The 27,317-nt window shown below is 43.2% G+C and overlaps 1 protein-coding gene across 1 annotated transcript; it reads left to right on the top strand.

Annotated features, from left to right (window-relative positions):
* The first annotated feature begins 371 nt into the window (after window positions 1-371).
* Window positions 372-25,370, top strand: RMND5A (required for meiotic nuclear division 5 homolog A). The gene is made up of 9 exons (XM_050338746.1): window positions 372-587; window positions 5,072-5,214; window positions 11,374-11,508; window positions 11,681-11,781; window positions 16,178-16,344; window positions 17,048-17,213; window positions 19,871-19,973; window positions 21,984-22,138; window positions 23,592-25,370. The coding sequence occupies exons 1-9, from the start codon at window positions 446-448 to the stop codon at window positions 23,653-23,655; spliced, it is 1,176 nt and encodes a 391-aa protein (XP_050194703.1). The 5' UTR covers window positions 372-445; the 3' UTR covers window positions 23,656-25,370.
* Window positions 25,371-27,317: the final 1,947 nt, after the last annotated feature.

Below are 27,317 nucleotides of genomic sequence, written 5' to 3'. Positions count from 1 at the left end.
GCTGCCTGACCCGCGGCGCCCCGCGCCATCCCCGCTCCCCGGGTTAACTCCCCGCGCGCGCCGCCCGGCCGGGAAGCGCTTCCCGATCCCACCGGGAGCACCGGGAGCAGCGGCGGGCGCAGAGCGGGGGGCTGCCCGCCGCGCCGCCTGACTGGAAAAGAAAAACAACAAAACGCCCCTCCGGAGGCTCGGCGGAGGTTCCGGGGCGGGGTGTCCACGGCGCTGCCTGCGCGGAGCGGCGCGAGGTCCCCGCGTGTCCGCGGCGGTGCCTGTGTGGAAGTGCGGCCGGGGCCGCCCAGGGCCGGGGCCGGCGCTGGCGGGGGGCCCGGGGGGCCCGGCCGGGGGGCGGCGGGACGGGCGGCACGACCGGCAGGAGGAGGAGGCGGAGGAGGAGGAAGAACAGCAGGAGCGGCAGCAGCAGCAGCGGGAGCGCGGCCCGGCCGCGATGGACCAGTGCGTGACGGTGGAGCGGGAGCTGGAGAAGGTGCTGCAGAAGTTCTCGGGATACGGGCAGCTCTGCGAGCGCAGCCTGGAGGAGCTGATCCAGTACGCGGGAGGGCTGCGCAGGGAGATCCTGCAGACCGAGAGTACGTGGAGAGACACCCCCTCCTCCCCCACCTCTCCTTGCCTCCCCTGAGCTTCCCCCGGGGAACCCCCAAATTTGGGGTGTTGTGGCCCCCAAACTTCGGGCTGCGTGGGGTGGGGACCCTTCCAGGGAGAGCCCCTGCCCCGAGGGTTCTGTGCTGGGGGCTGAGCCGCGACCAACCCCCGGAGATTTGGGGCTTTTCTGACATGGGATAGTTAAAAAGTGGGAGCCGGGGAGGTTTGGGTTGGATATTGAGGAAAGATTCTTCACCCAGAGGGTGGCTGGGTGCTGGAACAGGCTCCCCAGGGAAGTGGTCACAGTACCAAGCCTGACGGAGCTCAGGAAGGATTGGACTGATACTCTGAGGCACATGGGGTGACTCTTGGGAATGGCCCTGTGCAGGGCTGAGGCTTCGACTCCAGGATCCTTGGGGGTCCCTTCCGACTCAGCACATTCTCTGTGATTCTGTGATGGCTCTCGGCCCTCCCGGGCCTCCCCTGCCTTGTCTGCGCTGCCCAAGAGGTTTGTTTATTCTCGGTCAGCAGATCTGGCGTGACCCCAGTCAGGGTATTGATAGCCCTTGATGTTGGATTACAAATGGGTTGGTCACCCCGGGCCGACCTGACCTGTTTGTGTTGTTTGGTTTTTTTGTGTGTGTGTTTTTTGTTGTTTGGTTTTGTTTTTGTTTTTGTTGTCTGTTTGTTTGGTTTTTTGTTTTTGTTTTATTTTTTTGTTCTGTTTTGGGTTTTTTTCCCCTCTCGTATTTCTTTTCTTTTTTTTTCCTCTCTCTTTTCCTGCGTCCCCTAAGTTGTGTTCCTTTGCTGGGGGGCTCGGGTTTGGTGGTGTTTAGGGTAAAGCCACTCTCGGCAGGGAGTAAACACCGGCCCTGTCCGTGTGTCAGCTCGTGTTGGGCACTTGCCGGGGCTGTAAACACGGGACACTTAAAGGTTGTGAAATCTCAGAGGTGGAGGCCGGGCCGTGTTTTGTTGATGGAGTGGGAGGGAGCTGAAGTGATTTACCCGGGACCACGCAGGAAGCCGGGGATTAAAAATAGGAACTTGCAGGCTCCTGAGCCCAAACTTGAGAGCAAACGTGCGGCTGCTCTGCTTTTTGCTTTTGTTCGGTTCGGAGGAAACGCGTTTGCTGTGGCTCTTGTGCAAACGCAGGTGCAAAGCTCAGTCAGGAGCGTGGATAATTCCAGGAACGCCAGCAGGAGTGTGCTGGAGCTGCTCCCTGTGTACACAGCAGTTTCTGTGGGCAGCAAACATGGAATTCTGATTCCAAGGCGTTTGTTTGGGATGAAAAAAAAAAGTTTGGTGTTTTTGACATTGTTTTGAGCTGCGTTTCAAGCTGTTGTTTGTGCCCTTTGAAGCAGTCTGGGCATTGAGGACAGTCAATAAAATGTGTGTCTTCACAATCTGACCTGGCCTGGAACACTCATGGTGTGGCCCTCAGGCTTGTGTTGGTCTTTGTTGGGCTGGAAGGGTTTGTCTGGGAGAATCCCGTTGCAGGTCCAGAGCCCTTGTTGGGTTTCCCATCCAGGCTTGGATTGGCATTTTTTGGGGCTGTCCAGTGAAGGCCCTGGACGTGCTTTCAGCACTTTCCAAGTGGTGATGCTGTCCCAGAGAGCACATCCCAAACTGAGCTTTCTTTTTTTAGTAGAATGAAGCCAATATGTTATCAGTGCACACTCAGACGTCTGGGGACTCCTCAATTTTGGCATCTGAGGGTGAGCTGGCTTCATAGGTAGCAAAATTATATTTTTGTGTTTTTGTTTGTTTGTTTTGTTGTTGTTGTTTGTTTTGTTTTTCTTTAACATGTTATTTATAACTTTCTACCAAGAACAGGTATTTGCAGCTTTTATACGCTGTTTCCTGAGGATTTCTGAAAATTGGTAGTGTTGAAAGCAGCCAGATAGCTCAATGTGGAGCTCTAATTCAGGGGTATGGACTGCAGAAATATGCTTGAGTATGCAATTTTAATGGGAAAAAAGGAAGAGAAATGAAAACCCTCACTGCTGAAGAAGAAGTTAATGCTGTAGGACAAGATCTGAGAGCAAAGATGCATGAAAAGACCTTAAATAGGCAGTGGATATAAAAAGGAAGTGGGTGGGGGAAAAGAAACCATTAGAAGCTGTTTTAACCTCTAAACTATGGGGTTCCCCCCTCCCCCAGTCTCTTAAAATGTCTTTTTCATGTTAAAGCCTGAGGACAGACCAGCCCTATCTGTGCTCAGTCCTGGGAGGGGGAAGGCAAAGTTTGTTTTTCTTCTCCCTTCTCCTCGTACATCTGCCTTTCTGGAGCAGCCAAGGCAGGGCTTGCATATTCCTGGATGGTATAAATGTGCCTGGCTGAGTAAACTTGGCTTTGGACTCTGCCTTGTGCCCAGTGTCTGCTGGCCAGTGTGTTTATTTATTTTTTTAATCGTGACTGTACGTGCTCGGCTGTGGTGTCCTGTGAACCCTGAATTACCAGGAGGGCTGGTTCCAGGCTCTCTCCTGCTCATTTATTACAAGCAGCTCCTATTTTGGTTGAAGCTGGGAGAGAGGGGTGCAGAGGGGAAACCTTTTACAGCTCTGATGACTTTTCCTGTGTAGACATTTTCATTGCTTTACAGGAGTTGGTTTCTGCTGCAGTGTCAGGGGCCAGTAATTCTCTCGCTTGCTTGGTGTAAAAGCAGTTAGCCATGTGAGTTGTTTGGGTTTTAGTTTAATGGCTCTTCTTGCAAATAAAACCACCCAAAAGTGTATTTTAGCTTCTCTGTTCACTGCAGAATGAGTGTTTCCATTTTGCATGTTGTGTGATCTCTGGCTGATCACTTCATGGTGGCAAAAGCCACGAGACAGTTAAAGATCCTTCGAGTGATTTTACGTGCCTGTTATAAAAATTAAACAGCAACTGGAGAAACAGGGATTGTTCTTAAAATAATTTTAGGAGGTGAACTCTGTGTAATAGCTGAGTGAATTTTTCATTTGTCATTCGGGGTGCACAGAGTCACAGAATTTACTGTTTCAGTCCTTATTACCCCTCACCCATCCACTAAAAAAAAAAAAAAGAGAGCCCCATTAGTCATTTGCCTGGGAGGTGATCGTTGGCTTCATGGGACTGCAGGGAGTTAAAGCTTTTTTCTTTCTTAAAAGCTGTGGCTTTGTGGGGCTGGACAGGAGCTGTTTGCTTGGTTAGGGGTGAGGTGAGATAGTTCAGTGTGCAGCAACAGAGGGCAAGGTATGTAGAAAAAGTGTCAGTGGAATCATTATCCATCCCCTGTGATCGCAGGTTTTTTCTGGATTTCCTTTGCTGTCTCCAGAAACTGTGCTCTTAATATGCTGCTGAAACCAAAAACGTGTTAAAATAAGAAATCAGAAAGGAACAAACTTAAAAAGCGAACCCGTTTTCCATAAAATCCTTCTTCTAAAGAGATATTTTGGTGATTTTGGTTTTTGCACACGAGGGCTTTGGGCCCAGAATATTGGGGAGACATTTCTGGGCTTCTCTGCTACCTAAAGTAGCTTTCCTGCAGGTGAAGGCTGCTATGTCTGTGTCCCTAAAGGAAAAAGCCTCTTCATTTAGAAAGAACTTTGTGGAAGGAGAGACCTTCAGAGGTAAAATCGGAAAAGAGATTCTCCTCGTATTTTTAAATCAAAAGCAGGAAGAAAGGACCGGGGTAGAGCACTTAAAAATGTATTTGTTTCCCTCCTGACTAAAGCTCCTGAGTGACATTTGAAGCAAGGCACAGAGGGTGTAAACTGTGAAGTGCTGTGATGGGGCTTGTAAAGCTTTCCTGTTTATTATTTTGTTCACAGAATGGGTTGTTGGACATCAGCTAAAAATGCCCCAGTTTCTAGAGAATAAATCTCATAATGATGTCCACTGGTCCTTCGTGGGCTGCTTCTTATCCACAGAGGGGAACTGGAAGGTGGTTGGCTGAACTTCCAGAGGTGTTTCCATGAGTCAGGAAGCAGAAGTTTGATACAGCTCAAACACAGAGTCCAATAGAAGTGGGTGGTTTGTGGGGCAGGAATTAACTGGACTCTGATTAATCCACATCTTGCTTGCACCTTGTTGTAGTTAAAGGTGATGTTCTGATGTACCTTCAGGGTCTGCCTGAAAGAGAACTCATCCTGTAGTAGCTTCAGCAGCTTTCTGTTATTCCCTGAGACGTTTGTGGATTGGGTGTTCCTTTGAGGTGTTTATTCATACACCGTGACTGAGACACATGAGAACTTTCCATTAATTTTTAAAACTGTTGCCCTTGTTCACTGTTACTGTGGACCTAGCTGGATTCCCAGTTCCCCAGGTGAGTTTTCACACAGGTGAATTCCTGTATTTTTTGCCTCCCTTTATGCTAATCTTGCTTTGCAAATACTCCCTGGATTGCATTTCTTTCTTTTGGTACCACTTTTTGTCTTTATGTGTTGCACGTTAAGAGATTGGATGTTACCATTTGTCTGTAACAAAGTGATTCATTTTCCTCTCTTTTGTCTAGATCAAGATGGAGACTTGTCAGGGACGATTTCACTTGTTATGACACAGTGTTGTAAAAGAATAAAAGACACAGTCCAAAAACTGGCCTCTGATCATAAGGACATTCACAGCAGCGTATCCCGAGTCGGAAAAGCCATTGATAAGGTATTTATTTTGTGGTTTGATTGTATTACAGCATCAATTTGTGGTGTGTGCTCTGCTTTAGAAAATCTGCATTTATCCTACAGTCAATCTTAACTAAATCTTCCTGACAGCTACAGAAGCAGAGGTGAGACAGGGGGCTGTGGAGGGCTTGCTTTCAGAACTCACTGCAGACAGAGTATTCCTTCTGGGGCAGCTCCAATCTCTTAATTTCTGAGAGAACACTCCCTGCAGATACTACAAGACTTAGTATATTTTGTGTTTTGTTGGTTTAGCAGGATGGTTGTTTCAGTATCGGTCTCGGTAAGAAATGCTGTAATTTATATATATATTGTTTACTTAATTGTCGGTAGCAGGTAACTCAGAAGCGGCTTTTTGTTCTGGAAAGCAGGACAAGTGGCTGCCTCATCCCTGGAAGTGTTCAAGGCCAGGTTGGATTGGGCTTGGGCCATCCTGGCCCCGTGGGAGGTGTTCCTGCCCATGGCAGGGGGTTGGAATGAGGTGATCTTTAAAGTTCCTTCCAACCCAAAGCATTCTGTGATTCTGTAAGATCTGAGAATTTTGGAAGAAAGACATTTTGTACATATTTCAGGGGTGTTGTTGGTTTTGGGGCTTAATTTTATGAGACAGTCTTAATGTGAGTAGAGTAGATTGAACAGCCTGTAGTCTGTGTGTCTGTGCCATAGCAAATAGGGCAGCTTATCTTTGGAGCTTTGCATATGAGATGTTCTGAGATGAATTCCAGGTTCAAGAATAACTGGGATCTGAATATTTTTGTAGGTGAATTCTAACAATTCTTTGAAGTTACACTAAAGTGCTGCTGTATGTATACCTTCAGGCCATGCTTTTCTCCATCTGTGTTCTCTTCTCTATTCAGGGAGTCTTGTGCTTGGGTTTTTTGGACATTCTTGTGATAGCTTCACATCAGAACATGCCTCTGTTGACAGGGTCTAAAGATGTGGTTTGAGGTGCACCTTATAATCTTATTAAGGAAGATGCCTGTCAATGAGTCTTTTCACCTGGACAAAGACATTTGCAGCATTACCCCATCCCGATTTATCCTTTGGGAATCTCATTTAAGCTTTGTTAGTAATGATAATCTGTTAAAGCACAATGTAACAGTAGTGTGATGAAGGAACAAAGTACTTAATGCTGCATTATTGGGCAGAATGTCCTTGAAACTGTTGTATTTTTTGCTTTTATGTGTGGCTGACCATCATGGAGAGCTCAAACTTTGTAGTAATAGCTTTAATCCACACATCACTTATCCAAAGCTTAAGGATGCATCTGTCTCAAATCCTTGCTGCTGTACCTAAACCAATTAACTAGAGTAAAATTCCATCCTCATTACCGGCTTGAAGCCTGAAATAAATCTATGTAATCTTGTCCTAAGTTTTAAACTTTCCTATTCTGCTTTAGCAAGTGGACTTTGTGCAAATACACTTTTGGGTTTGGCCAAACCTTCTTCAGTTAAATCCTCTGAGGTAGAACAGCCCCAGGTCACATGTAGAGGGTGTGAATGTCCAGTGGAAATTGGTGATAGTATTTCTTACAAGCCAGAAGAAAAAAAACACTTGCAAGCTTAAAGCAGTTTAGGCTTGAGTCTGATCTCCAAATTGCTGTTTCAGTTTTCATGGGAATGGAGTTTTTCCAGTATTATTTCTGTCCCCCTGTTCTAACTTTATCTACTATTTTTATTTGAAAAGGGATAGGTGTAAATAAAAAGCAATTTTTAAGTTTCCAGTGTGTGGTTTCGTGAAACAGTAGCAAGGATCTGAATAATCCTTTCCTGCTCTGAGCCTGTTGAGTGTCAGAAGGGCTGTTTAAAAAACGAGCTCAGCTTGATGCGTTCAGTGTGCTCCTTCCTCTGGGTTTTCAGTCTCAGTGTCTGTGGTGTTTGTATTTAAAGGCTGGAAGCAGTGGGAACTGCATGGGGCCCCAGTTCTGCTTGTAATGAAGGATGAAGTTTTTTGAAGCTCAGAGCACAAGTTAGGATTGTTTCCTTAAAATACAAACTTGGTTGAGCTTTTCTTTTTAGTGCAAGCAGCTTGAATTTTGTTTGTCTTCCCCAACTGCTAGTCAGGGAAGTACTTTAAAATGTGTCTTGGCCTGTTTGTCAGATGAATACGTGAAATGTTTAAATCCAGGTGGAATTCAGCCTTTCCCTGAACAGTGACATTTGAAGGAAATCTTCCATATGTAGTTCATGAAATTTCCCTGTGCTGCTGGAAAATATGTTTGAAACCTGCCAGCAAAGTCTTCGTTGGCTCCCATAACCTACTGGAAATGGCCTCCCCCATCCCTTCACCATAATATGCTTAAGCTTAAACCAGTAGAAGTAATTAAATGTAATTGATGTAGTGAATTGATTCTCAGCACGTTTCTGGACAAAATACTGCTGCTCCCAAAATAAAACACTGGTTAGAATGTAAAGAAGCACAGCCCTCACCTTGATTCACGATATTTGACTTTTGTTTCGAACTTATTTTATAGACAGATTAACATCTCCACAACACTGCTTGTGGTCTCCCTGGCTGTGCGTGCTCAGGCACAGATAAATTATTTTGTTGCCTGGTTTGGGATTGGGAAACATGGTAATGCTGGTGCCAATTTTATGTGACACAGCCAAATGACAGCTGTTGTTGAATGTGGAATCAACAAACTTCCTCCTTAGCAAGCCCGGCTTGTGAAAGAACTTGCTGTGTTGTCTGCTCGTGGCAATTTCAAGTTAAATTTCTTTTTTCCCCCGTTTTGAGGCAGGGTTGTAACTACGTGTAAAGTTTAGTGTGGTCAGGTTTTAAGCTAAACCTTTTTTTCATAGCAGTTCTACGTGGATCACGTGCTTCTGATCCATGAAAGGTTGCTCTCTCTTCCGGAGAGCATTTTCTCCTTTGAAAGGAATTGTTTGCATCCAGTTTTTTCTGTATTGTAGGAGCATTTGCTCTGCTTCCAGAACTCGTCCCTGTCACTGCGGTTCAGCAAGTTATCAGGCACCTCACTCATCAGCGTCCCTGTAAATCATTCTGGAATGATTTGAATTCATCTCAAAGCTTTTTTGATGGGCTGGTAAATGTTTTCCCTCTAGCAGCAATCTGTCTGAGTAGCGGTTAAATGCCTGCATTTAGGAATAAGTGGAGTAAATGGCAGCTCCTTTCGTTTTTTTCCCCCACAATTTTAAGCCTGTTAAAAGGCCAACATTTTAATTAATGCTTTGGGAAGGCAGACTTTCACCTAAGCTAATGTTTGTTTCATGTTAAAACTTTTGTATATGAACAAACTAAAAATCTTTACTGAGCTTCATATAACTGTGAAGAATGGGGCTAAATAAATACAGAGTCTTGGCAAGTTGTGCTTTATCTTATGTGCAAACAGATTGAACAGAGAAGGTAAACAAATATTTTATTTGTATTTTGGGTCAGAATTCTGAAGGGAGGAATGGACAAAATAATCTCAGCTGAGGAATAAAAGTGTCCTTAATCATTATCCTTCTTCATCTTGTGATGTTAGGAATAACATAGAGGGTTGTATGTTGGTTAAAATGGTCCATCTTGTGTTTGTGTGCATCTTGAGGTCCTCACATTCTATCACCTAATAGTATTGTGTTGTTTCATTGGTGTTTCATTAGTGTATTTGGCACATAATATTTCTGCATTTTGGCCCTGGACTTACTAGTTAGGCTCTTAAAAACAAGGTTTGTTTCTCAGGAATGTTAGCTGACACTTAGGTTGTTTTGTGCTTTTCAGGTTTTAAGCTTTCCGGAGTTTTTAACTTGTGGAATTTACTTTAACTTTTGAAATCTTATTAAACCCCACGTGCTGTCAGTTAGCATACTGTTAGCATTTAGAAAACAAAACTGAGGGGTGTGCAGTCACCAGCAGCTCATCCACGCGTGGCAGTTATGAAATACATAAGCCAAAGGCAAGTGGTAATTTGTTCTGACATGTGACAGTCACTCACTGTAATATGTGCAGTCAGTTCCTGAAGCTCCTCAGGGCCCAGAGGAGGCAGAGCTGTGGAATCCCACATATAATACCCACCTCAGGAACCGTTTAAAACAAAACAAAAAAAGTTATTGGAATGAGAACCTGATCAAGACCTGGTTGGTCAGAGAGTGACTGAGGGGAAGTGAAAAGGCTTGAGGTCCTCAGGTTGTAGGATGTGACTTGAATCTGCAGCACGTCCAGATTGATACAACTCGTTCCCACCTTCTGTGGGAGTTGAAACTCTAACTTGGGATGGGGTTCTGAAAAGGTTCGCAACAAGATTTGTTGTTTCAAAAGAAAATGAGTATTTTGTGAGGGCACTGAGCTGATTAGCTCCACCGCCCCTGCCCCCAAGCAGCGAGGAGGATGTGACAGTGTTTGAGGCATGGGTTCAGCTCTAATGTTTGGTAACTGCCCAGAAGAATGAGGTTTCTGCTTACAGGGTTATACAGCTTAAAGTCAATTACTTTTAGATTACTGCTGATCTCCACCCTGGAAACTAAGTACCAAAGGCATGCCTGTGTGTTCTGAATACTGCCCCTGATATTGCTTTAGTGCGTTGTTGATGGATTTGTTACCTTCTGGTGGTGTTTGGACACCGACAACAGGAATCAGCAATGGTGGTGAGCCTTTAGGGATTCAAATAGTTGGCACAAATAAGAAAAGTATTATTAAATCTTTAAGATGCTTAAGTTTTTCAAGATGCAGCTTAAAGATGAGCAGCACGGCAAGGAGCTTACAGGGTAAGATACCCCAGTGAAAATGTTGTTAAATGTGAGACTTGAATCAGTGGGCATAATTTAAATGCTCATTTTGCTGCACCATCTCAGAGAGATGGAAGAGACAATTTGCTACACTTAAGATTTTGCTGAAAGTTTGCCGAGAGACCTGAAGGGAGGGGTGGCTTTGTAGCTGTGTGTGCAGGGCTGAGAAGGCTGCCCCTTTCTCAGGATGGCACAGAGCAACATCAAAGGAGATGTGAAGGTGCTGATGAAGGAAATAATTAAGTGGTGAGTAAAAGGGTGCCGTGTGAGGCTGAGCTGTGCACAGGAAGGCAGCTGGTGCCAGCTGTGCGTTATCTGCCGTGACAGAACCCTGTGTTCGTGTGAGATTGGCACTCCCCTGATGCACAGGGCCGTGGATCCTCACGGAGCTGCAGCTGAAGTGCTGCTGTTTGCACTCCTGATTTCTGACGTTCCTCCTTGGGAGAGAGCCCAGAGAGCGAGCCACGGTGATCACATCAGGCAGCAAGCAAGGCACTGGCTTTGAGACTTTTTATTTTGCAGGAGCTTTGTTTTAGGCAATGGAGGAGGATTTTCATTAAAATGAACCTGCCTACCCTCATCATAGAACATGTTAGCAGTTAAAATCCTGGTTTATATCTTGGATTGGAACAAATGTTGCTCTCCTGCTGCCAAGAGGCACAGTGCCAAGCAGTGCCAAGTGTTACCAGAGAGTCACTGTGACAATATCTTTAGTTATTCCTGGAGTATGTCCGTAGGCCACTGGCCTAAAAATACACAGCAGTAGGATCATCTGGGTTAGAGCTGTAAAAGATCTCTTGGATTTTCAAAGCTCATTCTCTTGCTGGGATGTTGAGGTCTTCAGAGATTTGAATTTCACTGTTGTTTGGGGGTGGGGAGAAGTGACTTTTTCCTTTCTCAGCATTGTCTAGCCCCTTCCCCCCCAGTTATGTAAAATAATCTTGAGTTAAACCTTTGACTCCAGTTTGGAGTGCTGCAGTGAACAGTGGTGCATTAATAACGCTGTCTTGATTCTGGTGTACACTTTTCTGTTCTCTGTTCCCTGGACATTTTCAGTTTTCACATATGGAAAAAGTTTTTTCTGCAGATACTTCCTTCAGAAATACATCGTGGGCTGGAAACCACTTTGCTAGTTATCTGAATTTCTAACTTTCTAGCTAGACTTGTAATTTGCCAGTTCCTTACAGTGAATAAAATTCAGACTTGAAATGAGCAAGCCAAAGGATTTGTTCTTCCGTACACAGGAGATTCTGAAGCAGCTGACAGATACATTTCACTTTGGAGGTAATTGAGGCCAACTGAGTAATAGACACAAGGCATCAGGGTGGAGACACAGGTGTCCTGCATAATTAAGGAAAAATGATGTGGGGTGATTTGTTCCAGCCCATTAACTGCTAATTTCGTGTGTGTTTCAGAACTTTGACTCGGACATCAGCAGCGTGGGGATAGATGGGTGCTGGCAGGCTGACAGCCAGAGGATCCTCAACGAGGTGATGGTGGAGCACTTCTTCCGGCAGGGAATGCTGGATGTAGCTGAGGAACTTTGTCAGGTAAGGATGAGTGTGGGTGTTGAAGGTTATGGGCTGTGGAAAAGATGGTCTGTGTTACCTTCCTTACTTGAATGTTCCAGGTCAGTATTTAAGCTGTCAGAAAACCAACAGATCAATCCCATTGTGTTTTTCATGCTTTCATTAAAAACTGCCTTTTTTTTTTTTTTTCCAGGAATCTGGTCTATCAATAGATCAAAGTCAAAAAGAACCATTTGTGGAGTTAAATCGAATATTGGAAGCATTAAAAGTTAGAGTTTTGAGACCTGCACTAGAGTGAGTCTACTCATTTTTTTTTCCTCCCCCCCCTCCCCCCCCCCCCTTTTTTTTTTTAATGCTTTTAACAAAAGGGACACCTGTTAGTGGGATTTCTTCTGAACAAAACAATTCAGTTAATGCAAGACAGTGGATAGTGATGACTGCTCAGACCAAAACCAAGTCTGGGAATTGGGAGTGTCTGAGATCTGTCAATCAGCCTTAGACCAGGATATTTCCTTGACCTCAGTAGACTTTACAACCCTTACACGTGGTGCTAAAAGCAACAGTGAGGAGGGAAAGGTGATGAAATGTCTCAAGGGCTGCAGTTTTATGATTTACAGTAGTGTAAAACTGCATGCCATTTCAGAATGGCTTTTAACTTAAAAATAAGAAAGCCCCCAAAAATCCCTCAGCCTAATTTTTTTAAGTTTTCATAAGCCTGGGCTGGTCTCAGAAGTAAGAAAAAAAAAAAACACAACCATAAAACACAAAAACCCAAACCAACCAGACAAAACAAAACTAAACAACTAAACCAACTCTGAAGCGACCTTTTAAAAACAGAAACAGTGAAACAAAAGCAAATTCAAAATTTCTGTGTTTCATTCCTGAGCATAATTCACATACCTAAGATACCTTTTTGCATTATTCACTTAAGTACATTTTCATATTAGTGAATATTTTCTTTTCCCTTTAACATGAACCAGCAGAGGTGTCTCAATTCAGTGCTTTATTGGCATCTAATCCAAGTGCAGGGACACTCTAAAGTTCATCAGCTAAATCCTGTGTTATGCCTCTGGGTCATGCAAAGTTTGACCTAAATAGCTGGCCTTCAAATAGAGTTGCACAGGTGGAAAGGTGGGGTGGTTTATTGCTGCTGAATTGGCTAAACTGAAGGGAAGCAGCGCTGATGTAACAACTGAAACAGGATTTACTGTCAGCTACACCATGTGTTTCTTATAGTTCAAACAGCAAACAGAGCTGTTGTGAAGGATAATCCCCAGGGAACAGTAATTTGCTGTTATATCTGTTCCCTTGAAGTCCCTAAATTCCTTTTAGCTGCAGTTTGCAGTGCTTTATGCCTTATCCATTGCCTCCTGGCTGTATCTTGTAGTTCCTGCAATGAGTTAAATATTTTTCAAACAAAGGAGAAGGCATGGTTGTCTGTCCTCCAAAGGAATTCTTATTCCAGCTGAATGGGCAGACAACAGGGTGTATTGTCAGCACACTTTGTGTGCTGGTCTCCCTCCCCCACCCTGTTTTATTTCTGTGTATAATGTTTATTCTGTTTAAACTGGACAGTGCAAAAGCTGTCTGCTTCTCTTTGCTGCTGCTGGGCACAGAGGGGCCTTATTTATAGGGCTCTTTATGTAAAAACCATAGGGAGGATGATCAACATGTGACAAAATGTCGTGGTTTAGGCATAGTTTTAACTCTCTGGTGTAGAAGATAACCCATGTTTTAAATGCCCAGTGACTCCACAGAACTGCTGATGTCAGTAAAGGAATTTCCCATATTATTTCCTAGCAGATATGAGTGTTCAGGAGGAAGGATGGAAACCAGTCCTGGATGGATAATCTCCATATGATAGATGGCATTGTGGCATTGTGCTCTTTGGGCTAAAACTGGCATCAGTAAATGCAGCTCCAGGGGTGCATAAAGGAGTCCCAAACTGGCCCATGCTAACAGTGGTGTTGAAGCAGAAAGGCATCACACAAGGATGATTAATTACAGTCCCATGAACCAGGAAGGGCAGTACAGCAGGGTTTATCCACGCAAAATCATGGAAGGTTGGGATTAAAACAACCACCAGTCTCTCTGGCTCTGCCAGTGCTCTGTGCTTGTGCTCGGCTTAACTCAGTGCTGGAAACAAAACAAACACAAGTGGCTCCTGGTCACTGCCATGGGAAGGGAGTTGTCAGATTAATCACTTTTCCAGTAGACTTTCAAAACCCTGCTGAGGTGATAGAGAGAAATTAGTATTTGTGTCTCAGAAAAAAATAAGACCCCAACTGTATTTTTTTTTACCAGATTTTCTTTTAATACAAATTCCAACACTTAAAAATGTGACACCTCAGATTTAAACAGAATATGAGTGGCCATAACTTTTTCGTTTTCCCTTGTGGGGTGTGCAGTTTGACTTCTGTAGATGCCCAGTCTGCCCCTGTACCATAAACTGTGTAATTTCTGTACCCCTTCAGGATCCCATTAGTTTCCAGTGACTTTTCTCATTGTAATTTGGTGATGGGGAGGAGAAATACACAGTTTTGGTTTTTTTTTTTCCCTGAATGGATTCTGGCCATTTGGAGGTCATGCTGGGTCTCCCATGTGAAGGTTTGGTGGGAATGACTTGCAGGTTCCCAGCTTTTGTCTGTAATTTGGGAAGAGATGCTGTCTTCGCCTCTGTCTGTAAACAGGAGGGTGCACAGGTCACTCAGGAGTGAAAACACTTAGAGTATCATTCTGAGAGGACAGGTGATGTGATTCCTAACAATTTTGGACAGTGGTAGAGAGTGTGTGGGTTGGATGTTTTAAACCCCACTCGCTGCTTTTTTGTTTTTCCGTTGGCAGTAGGAACAGCGTGTCCCAGACCAAACACCTCAGGCCTTGCTTCTGTGGTTGCTTTCTTTTGATACAAATCTGTGCTGCCACTCAAAAGAACTAAAAATGGAAAGGCTGCCTAAAAGCTAATTTGGAAAAATAGGCTCGGCCTCAGCGAGATGAAGTGCTCTGTCATGTGGGTGTGAATATTGGCAGGGAGAGGACGGAGGCTCTTTTGATGCAACAGAGATTAATATCTCATTGATGGGACTGTGGACTAGCCTTGGTGTTTATTTATAGTTTTTTTTGTCCTTCAGCTGCTTTATTAGTCTGTGGTTGTTAACTTCAGGCTCTTGTTTTTGTAGCCTGGATTGAACTTTATTGCCACTATGCCTGGTTTAAACTGGGCACGCTGATCATAAAAATACAGTTAAAAAGCCCCCCCCAAATTTATAAAAACATCCCAAACCTCACCCACCCCCCCTGGTTAGTGAGTGTGCTCCTCCCTCCTGGTGGAGATGACAGTGCTGACAGTCTTATGAGGCTGCTCATCTGAAACTGCTTTGAAATTAGGGACAGTAGGGCTTGTTCCTAGTTCAAAGGCTCCATTTTCCACTGTTTCCTACTGAAAGGTTCCTGGGTCTTTACAAAGCTTTGTCAGTGAGGTCAGACCACTGACACTTTTCACCACAACAAGTTGAAAGTGGATACTTGCTCATTAATGCTCTACCTTCTTGCTTTGAAAGCCTTACCAATACTGTAAGGATGCTTAATTTTCTTATTTTAGTATTGATTGAAGAAAACAGAAGCCTCACATACCCTTTTTGGTTTTGTTTGAGGTTTTTTGTTTTTGTTTTTTTTTTTAAGGAACAGAGACTTCCTTCACTTGCTGACAAGTGAAAAGCTTTTTTCTTAATGGGGCCTCCACAGTGAAAATAGTAGAACTAATTAACACTAATGAGAAACAGATGTACTGGAGAACACTGAAACTTGAGGTTCTTAAGAGAGATAGTGGATTGATTTAGGCCTGACTAAATTGAATTAAGGAAAAAAAAAAAAACCAAAACAAAACCCAAAGAACCTCCCAAAAAAAACCAAGAACGGGATGGACAAATTCTAAATAACAAAAAAAAAACTTTTTATGAAATGCTTTGAAAATTCCAGTTCATTTTACTCAGTGTGTGTTGAAGAATTCTTTCATGTTCTTTAGGAGCCAAACATTAGTGTTGTCATGGTGAATGAGACACAGCAAGTGAGAAAGATTCTTATTGTCCAAGTCGAAAATAACACAGAAAGCAAAGTTTATCTGGGGTAAAGTATGATAATTAGGCTGACTGCCCTTCTCCCACTGTGAGATCTTGATAATGTCTGTCTTGGAGGTCCCAGAGATGCAATTCCCCTCTCTAGGGTGCACATATAAACACAGTGGCTTGGAGAACATGTTTGGTGAATGAGGACGTAGGAAAACGTTCTTGAAAGGCTCGCTCAGACTTCTTCAAGGTGCAGCTGAAGAACTGTCAGTAATTGTTAAAACAAAGATCAAGTGTTATTAATTTATATACAGTAGATTCTAGCTATTTCTGCCTTTTGTTGTGCCTGATTTAGTCTTGTCCTCCAGCCAGTGAGTGCTGAATTTTGCAGATTTTAACCTCTGCAGCAGCACCAGAAGTACCACAGTCCATGCATTTGTGTGCCCTGTGTAGCTCCTTCACTTGTAAAGGGTCCTGCCATTTTCTGTGCTCTGTAGAGACTCTCACAAGTTCAGGGAACAGTCATAGTTCCCTTGAAATAGATAATTGTGATAATTTCATAGGGTGTAGGCTGACACTCAGTTACTCTTGTGTCACGTCCCATTGTGCCTCCTCGTTTCTTCCAGGTGGGCGGTATCCAACAGAGAAATGCTCATGGCACAGAACAGTTCGTTGGAGTTTAAGCTGCACAGATTGTATTTCATTAGTTTATTGATGGGGGGAACAGCAAATCAAAGAGAAGCCCTTCAGTACGCGAAAAACTTCCAGCCCTTCGCCCTAAATCATCAGAAAGGTACATTTTTGGATTTAAAGCGCTGGGATTTAAAGCACCTTGTAGTAAAATGTTAATCATGTTCCAAATGGGCCTTACTCTGTTTTTATCAGTTTGTTAGAGGCTTCTTATTTTTGTATTTAATGTGTATAACCCGAATCCTCACAATTTGAATTGTCTTTTTTTCCTCTTTTTTTTAAGAGGACGTAAATAAATGTGAATGTTTGCACATTTGCTTAACATCAAGGTTTTTGACTCTTTAAATAAATACACAGATTGCACCTGTAATAGGCCTGTGCCAGGGTAAAGTGTTAAAAATGCACAGGAATGTTCTTGGAATAGTCATCTGCTATTTTCTGCTGCGTGGGGTAACACAAAGAGAAGTGAAACTTTTGAAAAATGGGGAACATGTGAGTTAAATGAACCTTCTCAACCTGAACCCAGTAAAGCCTAATTTTTTGGGGTAGTGTGTGTGTGTGTGTGTGTGTGTGTCAGAAAGCTTACGAGAAAAGTGAAGCTGTTTGAAGCAGGTTCCAGGGCAGCATGCCCTGCCTGCGGCGGGGCAGACAAATCCCCACTCAGTCCGTAGTGGAATGGAGTGTTCTGCACAGGTGAGGATGTGTGTTATCCATACTGCCTGTTTTCCATGTGAGAGCTCTTAACTGCAGGCACAAGCTTTTTGTTTGTTGCACAAAGTTATCTCCCTGCTCCTGGTGCCTCGCAGATATTCAGGTGTTGATGGGCAGCCTGGTGTACCTGCGGCAAGGCATCGAGAACTCCCCGTACGTCCACCTGCTGGATGCAAACCAGTGGGCTGACATCTGTGACATCTTCACAAGGGATGCCTGTGCTCTCCTGGGCCTCTCAGTGGAATCACCTCTCAGTGTTAGGTAATGCTGCTTTTCCTTTGCTTTTCCACGGTCGTTATGGTTTGGTTTCTGTTTCTTATTGAGGACCAAAGAGATGGCCTTTGGGAAGTGGTCCCATCTAGCTTGCATTAAATAAAGGGTATAATTACATTTAGCTCTAAGCAGGTTTTTGCAAAGGTTAGAAATCAGAGGTTCCTGTGTGTTAAGCTTTAGCACCCTGCACCATTGCAGCTCAAGAGTAAACGTTCCTGGGTGGAATTCGACTTCATAAGTGCGAAAGATGAGGATGGCAATCAGCCAGTTATTCTCACAGCAAAGTTGTGACAACTGTCCCCACTGTTTAACTGAAAAAAAAAGACCTCCTAAAACTGTGGCTGTGATTCTGTCAGCATTTGATAATTTTGGTTTTTAATCCACACATTACTGGTCTTCTTAGAAGAATGCTTAAGAGTTATGTTGTGATTTCAGCTGCTAAAATTTCTGAATTGTTTGCTAGACCTCATTTGCGAAGAAGAAAGGGGCACTTTTAAGCTCAGTAGCTAAGTTGACAAACTGCAAATCTCTAGGAGGCAGTTTGAAATGTGAAGGAAACCCAACCTAATCTCCTTTGAGCTCCAGAGATAAAACTGCTTAGCTACTATTTAGCCTTTGCATGTCAATTCTCCCAATATACCCTCCTGATGTTCTCATTTTTATTTCAGACATTAAATAGAAATAAATTATACATATCTTTCTAGGCTAGATTTGGTACTTAGCAGAAGCTTCACTACCTCCTCTTTTGGGGGGGGGCTTTTTTTTTCCTGTTTCTATTCACTGTTATTAGATTTCTGTGCTTAGTTTAGAGCTCACAAATTGTCAAGCCTTCTGCTTCTCCTGTTTGCATCTCAGTCACAAAATACAACAGAAACAACAAAAGGAGCACTTCAGATTGTCTTTCTACAGTAGACTTACAAGTTTCATTGGGAGGTTTTTATAGATATCTGAAGCTCATATCTCTGTTTTCTGGCTTTCATCTTTCTCCTGTTCCATTCAAATGAACAACAATCCTTTTCATTTTTGTTGCTCGTGCACTGATGCTGCAATGCAGTTTTCAGTGCAAATGGCCAAGAGATTTTTCAGTGAAGTGGAAAATCCCTCTTACTGGTGTTTGGAGGGGTTGGACATTTGCTTTGCTCCTGGTGTGGAACTGATTGCTCTGAAATGTATTTACTGTATAGGTGGTATCAATGTCCTTGTCATAAACAAGACTGTTCTAAACGGGTGTGACCTTTGAGTGCTACAGATCCTTTAGGAATTAAACCGGCGTGAAGTGAAATCCCTGCTATAAAAATACACTCTTTCTAGAACGTGAGCCACGGGCACTTTTTTAAGGCTGATTGTTTTCTCCAATATTTATCTAATCCTGCACAGGCCCATGGTCTGAGTTCATGTGTAGAGACATTGGGGTAAGTCTTGTAGGATGGGGGTTGTGATTCAGGGACTTGAAGGACCACAGGACACCGTTTGAATTTACTGTTTACTTGAATTGTTACATTTTTAAAGGGCGTCCTCAGAGATGTTTTCATACAGAACCATTAAAGCAGTAATGCTTGTCTTTCTACAAATACCGTCTGTCTGAACTTTTTCACAGGGTTAATACAAGTTACAGTCAGGGCTGAAATAACAAAAAAAAAAATCAAAGTGTAAGGATTGCACTGGCCAGCTGGTGAGGATATGATTTTGTTTAAAAAAATTTTTTTTTGTAGTTTAGGCAAGAGATCTGCAGGTTTCAGGCATATTCCTTCCAAGTAAATCAGCCAGAATGTTCCTGCAGAAACACAGAAACAGTTATCTGGAAGGGCAGAGTGGAGATGAAGGGCATGACTTCTGCAGGCATTAAGATTTGCACAAATAGTAAAATAATCTGCCAAATGAACAGACCAGGCTGATAGCAACACCAGATCTTCTGTTGCTGGTGATTTCCAGGCCTATAGTACTGTCAATTAGACTTAAGTCCATCAAATCATCTGTTAATTTGTGGAAACTCAGTGTCATATTTTCTTTTGCAACATGCTGAAGTATTTCCAAATGATGTTGTAAGTGCTGGTAATGCTCAGCTCCCAGAGGAGGCTGCACTGTTGGGGCACAGACTTTGGGCACTTTTATACTGCTGTTCTTGTCACAAGGCATGGTTTCCTTCCTTCACTTAACCTTCCTAGGGTTCTTCTACGTTTCTTTTCTTGATTTTAAGGTGAAGGTGGAAAGACACGTTTCTTTACATGGTAATTAGGCATAATTAAAGGATTATGGGTTGTGTGTACACGTGGGTTACGTGGAAACTCTTAGGCTGCACGTATACTTCCATAGCTGAGAGCAACCACTTGTATAAGCTAAAGTGGTGCCTTCCTCCTGTACAGCTCAAAGTCAAAGTAGATGGTAGAGAAAAACAATTCTCAGAGGGGGGATTAACTGTTGTTTTCTGTCCAGAATGTAGAACCTGAGGGCCCCAGCCTAAAATACAGGATAACTTCTAACCCCAGAGCTCTTGCTTGTCTCTGCTTCGGAGCTCCCTCCAAGTATAGCGAGATGGGAATGAAATAGTACAAAACTCTTGTGTCCCAGTTAACCTTTGAAGCAGAAATGTGAAAAATGCTGGTTTCCTAGCAGGTGCTTTATGTTAACATTTCCTTTCTCTGCAGTTTTTCAGCAGGTTGTGTAGCATTACCAGCTCTAATTAATATCAAGGCAGTCATTGAACAAAGGCAGTGCACGGGCGTTTGGAACCAGAAGGACGAACTCCCGGTGAGTTGATGCTGGGCTGTCCCAGGACAGATTTCTTGATGCTGTTTCCAGGTTTCTTTTGTGCTGAATGTTGTGGGATGTTTGTTAGACGTGGCCTCCACCTCCAGCAGCCCCGGGGCTTTGCAGTGCCCTGGGGCTCACAGACACCCACACACCCAAACACAAAGGGCGCTGACACCACCAGACCAGCTGCACTGGCTGCCACAGACACAGCACTGCCTTCAGCAGCACCCACACACAAGGCTTGCATAAAACATAAGTGCAGAGAGCCGAGGTCCCTTCCTCCTCTTTGGCTGGTAGAGATTGAAATTCACTAGTGAAAGCACAAACACACCACTCCAGAGTCACAAGCAGGTGTGTGTTTGTGGGCACTCAAATACTGGCATGGCCCTTCTGGCCTGTTTTATACCCCTTTCTGGCCATTCCTCCCCAATCCCCTTGCCTTGCACTTTCTTCCTGCAATTTGTATAATTCTGCTGACCCCCTCTCCTCTGAGACCCTCAGGTTTGCATTGAAATCTCTTGCAAAGTCCAAGTTTGGTTGAAGTTTCTTGATGACCTCTCAGTTAGTGTGGCTGTCAAGGTTGTTTCTTGTAATTGTCTCCATTCTGTCTCTCTGTCAGGTTTGTTCCTCTGGGTGTTGTTTGATGCTCCCCCTTTCGCATTGAAAGGGTCTTTGGTCCAGTGACCTTAAAGAAATAGGTGCTCTCTCCTTCCACTTACCCTGAGATCTTTCTGTATAGCTGGAAAGAAAATGGATCCCACAGAGAAACATTAACTTCCTCTACCTAGGCTTGAGCTTAGTCCAGGGCTTGCTTTGCACTGGCTCTTTATCAGGCAGACAGGAGATGAAAGAATTAGTGCTGCCTCTGGGGCCATGGGAGCTGGGCTGCAGTGCATTGTGCTGCCAGCACATCTCATTTATATCAGTTGAGATGAAGTTCAGTTGTTATGAAACCCCAGTTTCCCTTTATAGCTCTTACCAAGTGTGTGCAGCTCTCCAGTGACCTGCTCCTGATTTGGAAAGGAAACCTATTTAGTGCAAACTGGGCATGAACTGAGTTACCCTCTTCGACTGCAGCTGGAAGAGATTCATTTATAGTGTAAGGATGTGTGCTGAGTTTCTCCCAGCTGTGTTTTCTCTAATGCTGAGAGTGTAACCTCCAAGTGTGACAAACTCCTGCCCTGCTGACCAGATAGGAATGATTACCTAGGGAGAATTTGGGAAAAGATTGCTGTCTGATGTAGAGCAGTTAATAATACATGTGTGCTTCCTTGCATTTTCTAACCTGGAGGATCTCTGGTGTGTTCTGCTGAGGCAGTAGGGGGGTGGAAAGCCTTATTTTCATTGTGCAAAGGCAGAGATTAAGTAGCATGAAAGGTCACTTTGTCAGGTTTGGTTGAAGGTTAAACCTTTGTCAGGTTTGGTTGAAGGTTAACTGCTGAAGCCACAGGCCTGTTCTTCTCTGTTACATGCCCCTTTCTGAAATAATTTTGTCCTCATGGGAAGAGTTGTGCTGCTGCACCAATGTCTTCTGTGTTGGTACTGAAAATTAGTGATTCTGACCCACTTCATTAGCCACAAGACATGAAGATGTTGGGAGAGTCTTTCAAGGAGAACATTAACATAGTCAATCCAAGGATTTTTCTCTCTTTTTTCTTTCCCCCTTCAATGAAGTCTGTCATCTAAACCACTCTGTATTTCCAGAAAGTCTTGCTGGGTCACAGCTCAGTTTCCCTGCCAGGTCATAGATTTGCACCGAAATGTGCACTTGTCCCTTGGCAGAATACTCTGCTTTGTTGCTTCTCCCCATGCCCGACATAAATCACCATTTTAAGATCACGGTTAAGTATTTTTGGCTGGGAAGTTGCCAGGCATCCACACAATGCGTTTTGCTGCCTTCACAGCTCAATTGAGAAATTTCTTAAGTAAGGGCCATGACCTGAAGGGATAATTACCTGGAAATGCAGTTTCCCGAGATAAATTTTTTCTCTTTGATTTCTTTCACAGATCGAAGTGGACCTCGGTAAAAAGTGCTGGTATCATTCGATATTTGCCTGCCCCATCCTTCGTCAGCAAACAACAGATAATAACCCACCTATGAAATTAGTCTGTGGTCATATTATATCAAGAGATGCTTTGAATAAAATGTTTAATGGCAGCAAGTAAGTACCATTCTTTTATTTCCAGCAACAGACAGACAAGGGCAAATCTTGAAGAGTGGAACACTGTGTTTTGGGAAAACTGAGTCCATAATTACATAATCGGTGGAAGCTTGTTAATCTTGGAGAATGGTTTAAAAGCCAGATAAGAAGGGTTGATGCGCTGGAGAAAAACCATAATAAACCCTCTGGTGTTGTGAAAAGTGAGTTTATGTGAAGGAATTTAATGAGCAGAGTAATTTTTCAAGTTTTAAGTCCCATTGTGTTGTCTTAAATTCAGAGTGGAAGGCTTTACACGCACAGCTTTTCCCTGGGAGCAAGGTTAGTAATGCATGAAACATCCCTTAAAAATAAAATCAAACCTCTGGGGAAATACAGCTTGGTAATTGAGCAGGTAGGGGAATTACCACTGTGAAAAATACTCCTCACATATCTGTGGGGTGCCTGCAGGCTTTTGGGAAGCAGAAAATGGGAGAGAGAAAGCTACACAGATTTTCTGGAGGAAGAACCAGTGGTCATTTGGATGGAATAGATGCAGCTTCCATGGAGGCTGCCAGCTTAATTTAGAGCTGCAAGTTGTTTTGGGAGATCCAGTGTGAAAATAAGTGAGGCCATGAATGAAAATGTTGATGTTTGCATTCTGTGCCCCGTTAGAGAAGCCTAAAGGGATGCCTTTCTCGGTGACTTTAGCCATTTTAAGCCAGTAAACTTGCTGCTACACCATTCCTGTCCCCCATCACTCATTGCTGGTGCTTTCATCGATCAGCTTTAGTGACAGCACAGCTCTGACAGTATTAACTGGGGCTGGGAGGGGAGAAGGTAAAAGGCCCAAACATGGGAGATGGGGGGACAATGGACCAATGCTGCAAGAGAGATTATAAGCAGGTACGATTGTATCAGTGGAGACCCCAGCAGGGAGGCCAGGCTGAGCTCTTCAGTCATAACCTGCAGGAGCTGATCTAAATGGGTTGTAAAATCACAGCATTTTGAGAACCAGACTGTAAAATGCACTGGGTGCTGGGGGAAGCCCCCAGCTGATCTGAAATCACTGCAAGGCCAGGTTGGATGGGGCTCTGAGGAACCTGGTCTAGTGGAAGGTGTCCCTGCCCGTGGCAAGGGGAGTGGAGCTGGGTGGTATTTGAGGTCCCTTCCAACCCAAACTGTTCTGTGATTCTAAAATACAACAAGTGAATCCAGAAGTAGAAATAATAGCCACAAAGAAATTCCTCTTCATGATTAATCCAATAATTCAGGGCCGTGGGGGTGGAAGGTGAGAAAGACTGGAAAGAAGAACATCATAAGGTCTCTCTCAGCCAAAGGTGACTTTCAGTGGAGCCAAGTAAAGTGTTGTGGCTTAAGAATGCATTTGTTTCATGCTGCAGGGGTAAAACTCGATACGTTTAATGCTCAGTTGTCACACCTTGCCCCAATTCTAACACGTTGTTTTTGTCCCCAGATTAAAATGCCCCTATTGTCCAATGGAACAGAGCCCTGGAGATGCCAAACAGATATTTTTCTGAAGAGAAGTTTCATTATGCAGTTTGTAAGTGACACTCTGGATTTCAGGTGCATTTCAGGAGAATTAAAACACACTTGTTCCCTTTTATGCAGCAGACTGAGGACTCCTGTGTTTGTATAAGCTAATGCTACAGAAACTTTGCCAACATTTAGTATATACATACCAAGTGGGAATGCTACAGAAATATTATTACCATAGGGCTTTACTATACTCTTGGTCTCCATACCTGATCAAGTTACTACACCAGCAGTTGTCATTCAATGCAGGTTTTTGTACTTAATTATACGGTGACTTTTTACTTTTTAAAGGCAGAAATTGATCCACCCCCATTTGTTTAATATTCTTCCTGCTATTATTCTATCATTTTACTGATAACTGTCATCTTAGAGAATGTTTGTGGACAAAGTTTTATTTCCTGTAATGTGTACATAATTAAAGGTAAATACTTCAGAAAAAAAAAAAGTTTGATAAATTGAATAGTCGTTATAAAACTAATTTGTATTTTTTTCGCTGAAAATGCTGTGATATATTCTGAGTTTTTTCTTTCAAACATTTTTCAACTTTTACATAGAATTCAAAGTAAATGTGCATATATATAAAGTATATAAAATATATAGCCCCGAGGGGCTACCTGTTAAAATCCATCACTAATTTATAAGGGTGATGTGTGGCTAAAGTACTACTGGGGCAGAGAGGGAACAGGAAATCCCGTTCCTTTGGTTTCACGAGGGAGAAGTGTTTGTGTAAGAGAACCTTCAATAAATTCTGAAGTGGAAATGCTTTTAGTCGATGACATTTGCTCTCTGGCCTTTGTAGTCACGTTCTTTGAACTTTGTATTCAGGATTAGGCTATAAATGTCATGTTGCTGTATAGTTTAATAGTCATTATAGTGTGCTATTTATAAACAGTTATCAAAACCAAATAAATTGTAGAAGTATTCATTGTTAAATGGGGGGGAAGCATGTTCTGATGCAACCTACTGATCACAACTCTGCACTTGGCAGAACTGGGCCCTACATCATATTTTAGGAGGTAGCAAGTTTTCTGTAGCTTGAGAACACTTTGCTTCTAGCCTTGTTTTTGTAGTAGAATATTACTGCCATTGCCACTTTTTCTGCTAAATTTGTCATATTGTTGACTAGGTAAATTTGTACTCATAAAGGAGACGTAGATCATGGCAGTTAAATCTTTTTTAGTGTGCATATATTTGTATTTATTGCACTGTCCTATAGTAGGGCAAGCAGCCATAAGGCATGCAAAGCTACATGTAAAATTATATTTCTGTATTGTGTAGTTAAAAAAAAAAAAAAAAAACAACACAAAACAAACAGCAACCAACAACCCCAAGCTTCTGTGGTTGAACACTGACACACTGGCTGAATGCACTAGCACAAATGCACTACAGAGAAGAGCATCTTTGGGAAATCTCCACCTTTTGAATTTGTCTGTCACCTGACTGGAGACGCTGAGTCGGACTCTTATCGCATCAGTGACAATGGACAAACCTACAGAGACATTAAAAAGAGGAGCGAGTCAAGGCACACAGATTTTAAACTTCAGATGTGTTTGATACATGTGAAAAATACAGGTGTGTGATTTTTTTTTTTTTCTTTTTTTCTTCCTGCAAAACTTACCTTGTATTCACACTGAGTTCAAAACAAGTTACCAAGTGGTAAAATCAACAATAAACGGGTGAGGATATTATTTTCCATGTAGGTTTCCTAGTCTTCCTGGAATTGCTTTTAACCTTTTCTTCTGACTGCAATTGCTTAATGCTTTGGATTTATAGAAATGGTATATGAAGTATTAAAAAAAAACCAAAAAAACCCCTACAAAAATCAACAACAGAAAAACAACCGATAATAACAATCCTCCCAAAATCCTCCCAGCCTGAAATACGAGTGCTGCACCTTCCTCTGTTACATTGCTGGTGTTTTGGCACTGGTGTGAACACCAGTCAGTGTTGATAGCTTAGAGTCCAAGAATGGCACAGTTATTAAATGGAAATAGGGTACAGAGTCACCTAAGGTATTAAATATCACCTGAATTAATGCATGCTATGGATCCATAGCTAATTCAAGAGCTGAGCTGTTCTTGCCTCATGGTTGCAATTCTCTTCCTACCTGCCTGTGTTACAGACTCAGAAATCCTTGCCTGCAGTTGTGTGTCTGCACCAAGAGATGGTGCTCACAGATCAGGATTGGGAGCCTGTGTGCTCATCCTAACAGGGTGCTGTGCTGGGTGGGCATTTGGGAAACAGCTCTGTGGTTTGGTTGGCACAGATTCCCACTCTGCCCTGTGAGGTGATGCAGGTTCTCTCCTACTGCTGCCTGACACAGTTCTGGTAACTGGAGATAGTGCTTGCAGAGGAAAAGTGATTAATACTCCGAGGTTTTAATTCTTTATAAAATATGGTGGTGTGCATGTATTGTCCCTAACAGGGTTTGGGAATATCCATAGTAAAAAAGTACTTATTTTTAGAGCCACAGTGGTACCTGAGGTCTGTCTCCATTGCACTTCTGGACCAGACTCTGAAATCTTTAATTAGTCCCTGTGTGCAGCAAGTGCCTTTTAGTGAGAGTGCTGTGGGATGGGAGTGAAGAGGCTCATCAGATTTCTGTCTGTGTCCAAATCACCCTGCCACTCCTGTGACTGCTGGGCTTGCTGCTGGTGCTTTTCCCCCTTCCTTTGCAAAACGGTGCCAGAACTTCTCTGCAGCAGCAAGGGCACCACAGTTGGTCACGTAGATGGGCCTTGAACCAAGAAGTTTTTGACCATGCTTGTATGAACGTTTTAGTTTAGCCTAAGGGCACTCTGAAAGTAACGGGCATTTATAAATTTGATTTTTCTAGTGGCAGCTTGTTAGTAGTGTTAGTTCTGTGCCTATTAATGGGCTGAGTTTCAGTTTTTTTAAATGCCTGAAATAGGAAATCTATTGTAATACGTTCTTGTGGGGTTTCAAGTCTGACTTGTGTTATAAAACATAATCAAACATTAAAAGCAGATAGTAGGAAATGAAAATAGTGCATGGCCTTTTTGATCTCCAAAGGTAGTGTTCATTTTTGTGGCACAAAGCTCATGTCCTCACCTCCTGTCAGTACTCTCGATGTTCAGCTGCTCTGTGAATTATTTTTTAATTAAGTCTTTTCCTGTAGTGACCTCAGCACTGCACATTGCAGGTAGACATGGCTGAACAAACGACCTTCCCTCCTAAAATCAGTCTTCCTCTGTGGAAACACTGTGTTGATTTCAGTCTGCTGTTTGTGAGTCAGGTTAATTAAGGTGTGGGGAAGCTGCAGTGAAAACTGTGTGTTACCAGTAACGAGTCAGAGCTTTTGATCCCTGTGCCTGTTGCTTTGATCCTTTCTTCTTGACACTTTGCAGGATGGCTGTTGCTAAAATTCAGGGTTGAAGTTATTTATCACTCAGAGCCAACTTGCCCAGTGTAATGCAGTAAGTTTGGGTTAGATTTTCCTTGCAAGGTTTGTTTGCCCACTGCAAGATACAGTTTTTCTTTCTGTGCTTGCCACTTCAGAGGTTGATTTGTCTCTTGAGTGGGGAGGGATATCATGCTCCTTAATCCATCCCAACTCATGCTCTTTTCCTTCTGTGATTAGGAGACTGCACTGAAGGGAAAGAAACTTTGAGAACAAGAGGAAAAA

The sequence above is a fragment of the Myiozetetes cayanensis genome, unplaced genomic scaffold, assembly GCF_022539395.1.
Source record: "Myiozetetes cayanensis isolate MyiCay16 unplaced genomic scaffold, myiCay2020 scf7, whole genome shotgun sequence".
NCBI classification, from domain to species: Eukaryota; Metazoa; Chordata; class Aves; order Passeriformes; family Tyrannidae; genus Myiozetetes; species Myiozetetes cayanensis.
This window is presented reverse-complemented; position numbering and strand designations above follow the sequence as displayed.

Bases quoted from the DNA above. Each gene is read 5' to 3' on its own strand.
- RMND5A (XM_050338746.1), top strand. From the start codon at position 446: ATGGACCAGTGCGTGACGGTGGAGCGGGAGCTGGAGAAGGTGCTGCAG. The intron at 11,509-11,680 runs GTAAGGATGAGT...TTTTTTTTCCAG, and splicing joins TAGCTGAGGAACTTTGTCAG to GAATCTGGTCTATCAATAGA. The intron at 22,139-23,591 runs GTAAGTACCATT...TTTTGTCCCCAG, and splicing joins AAAATGTTTAATGGCAGCAA to ATTAAAATGCCCCTATTGTC.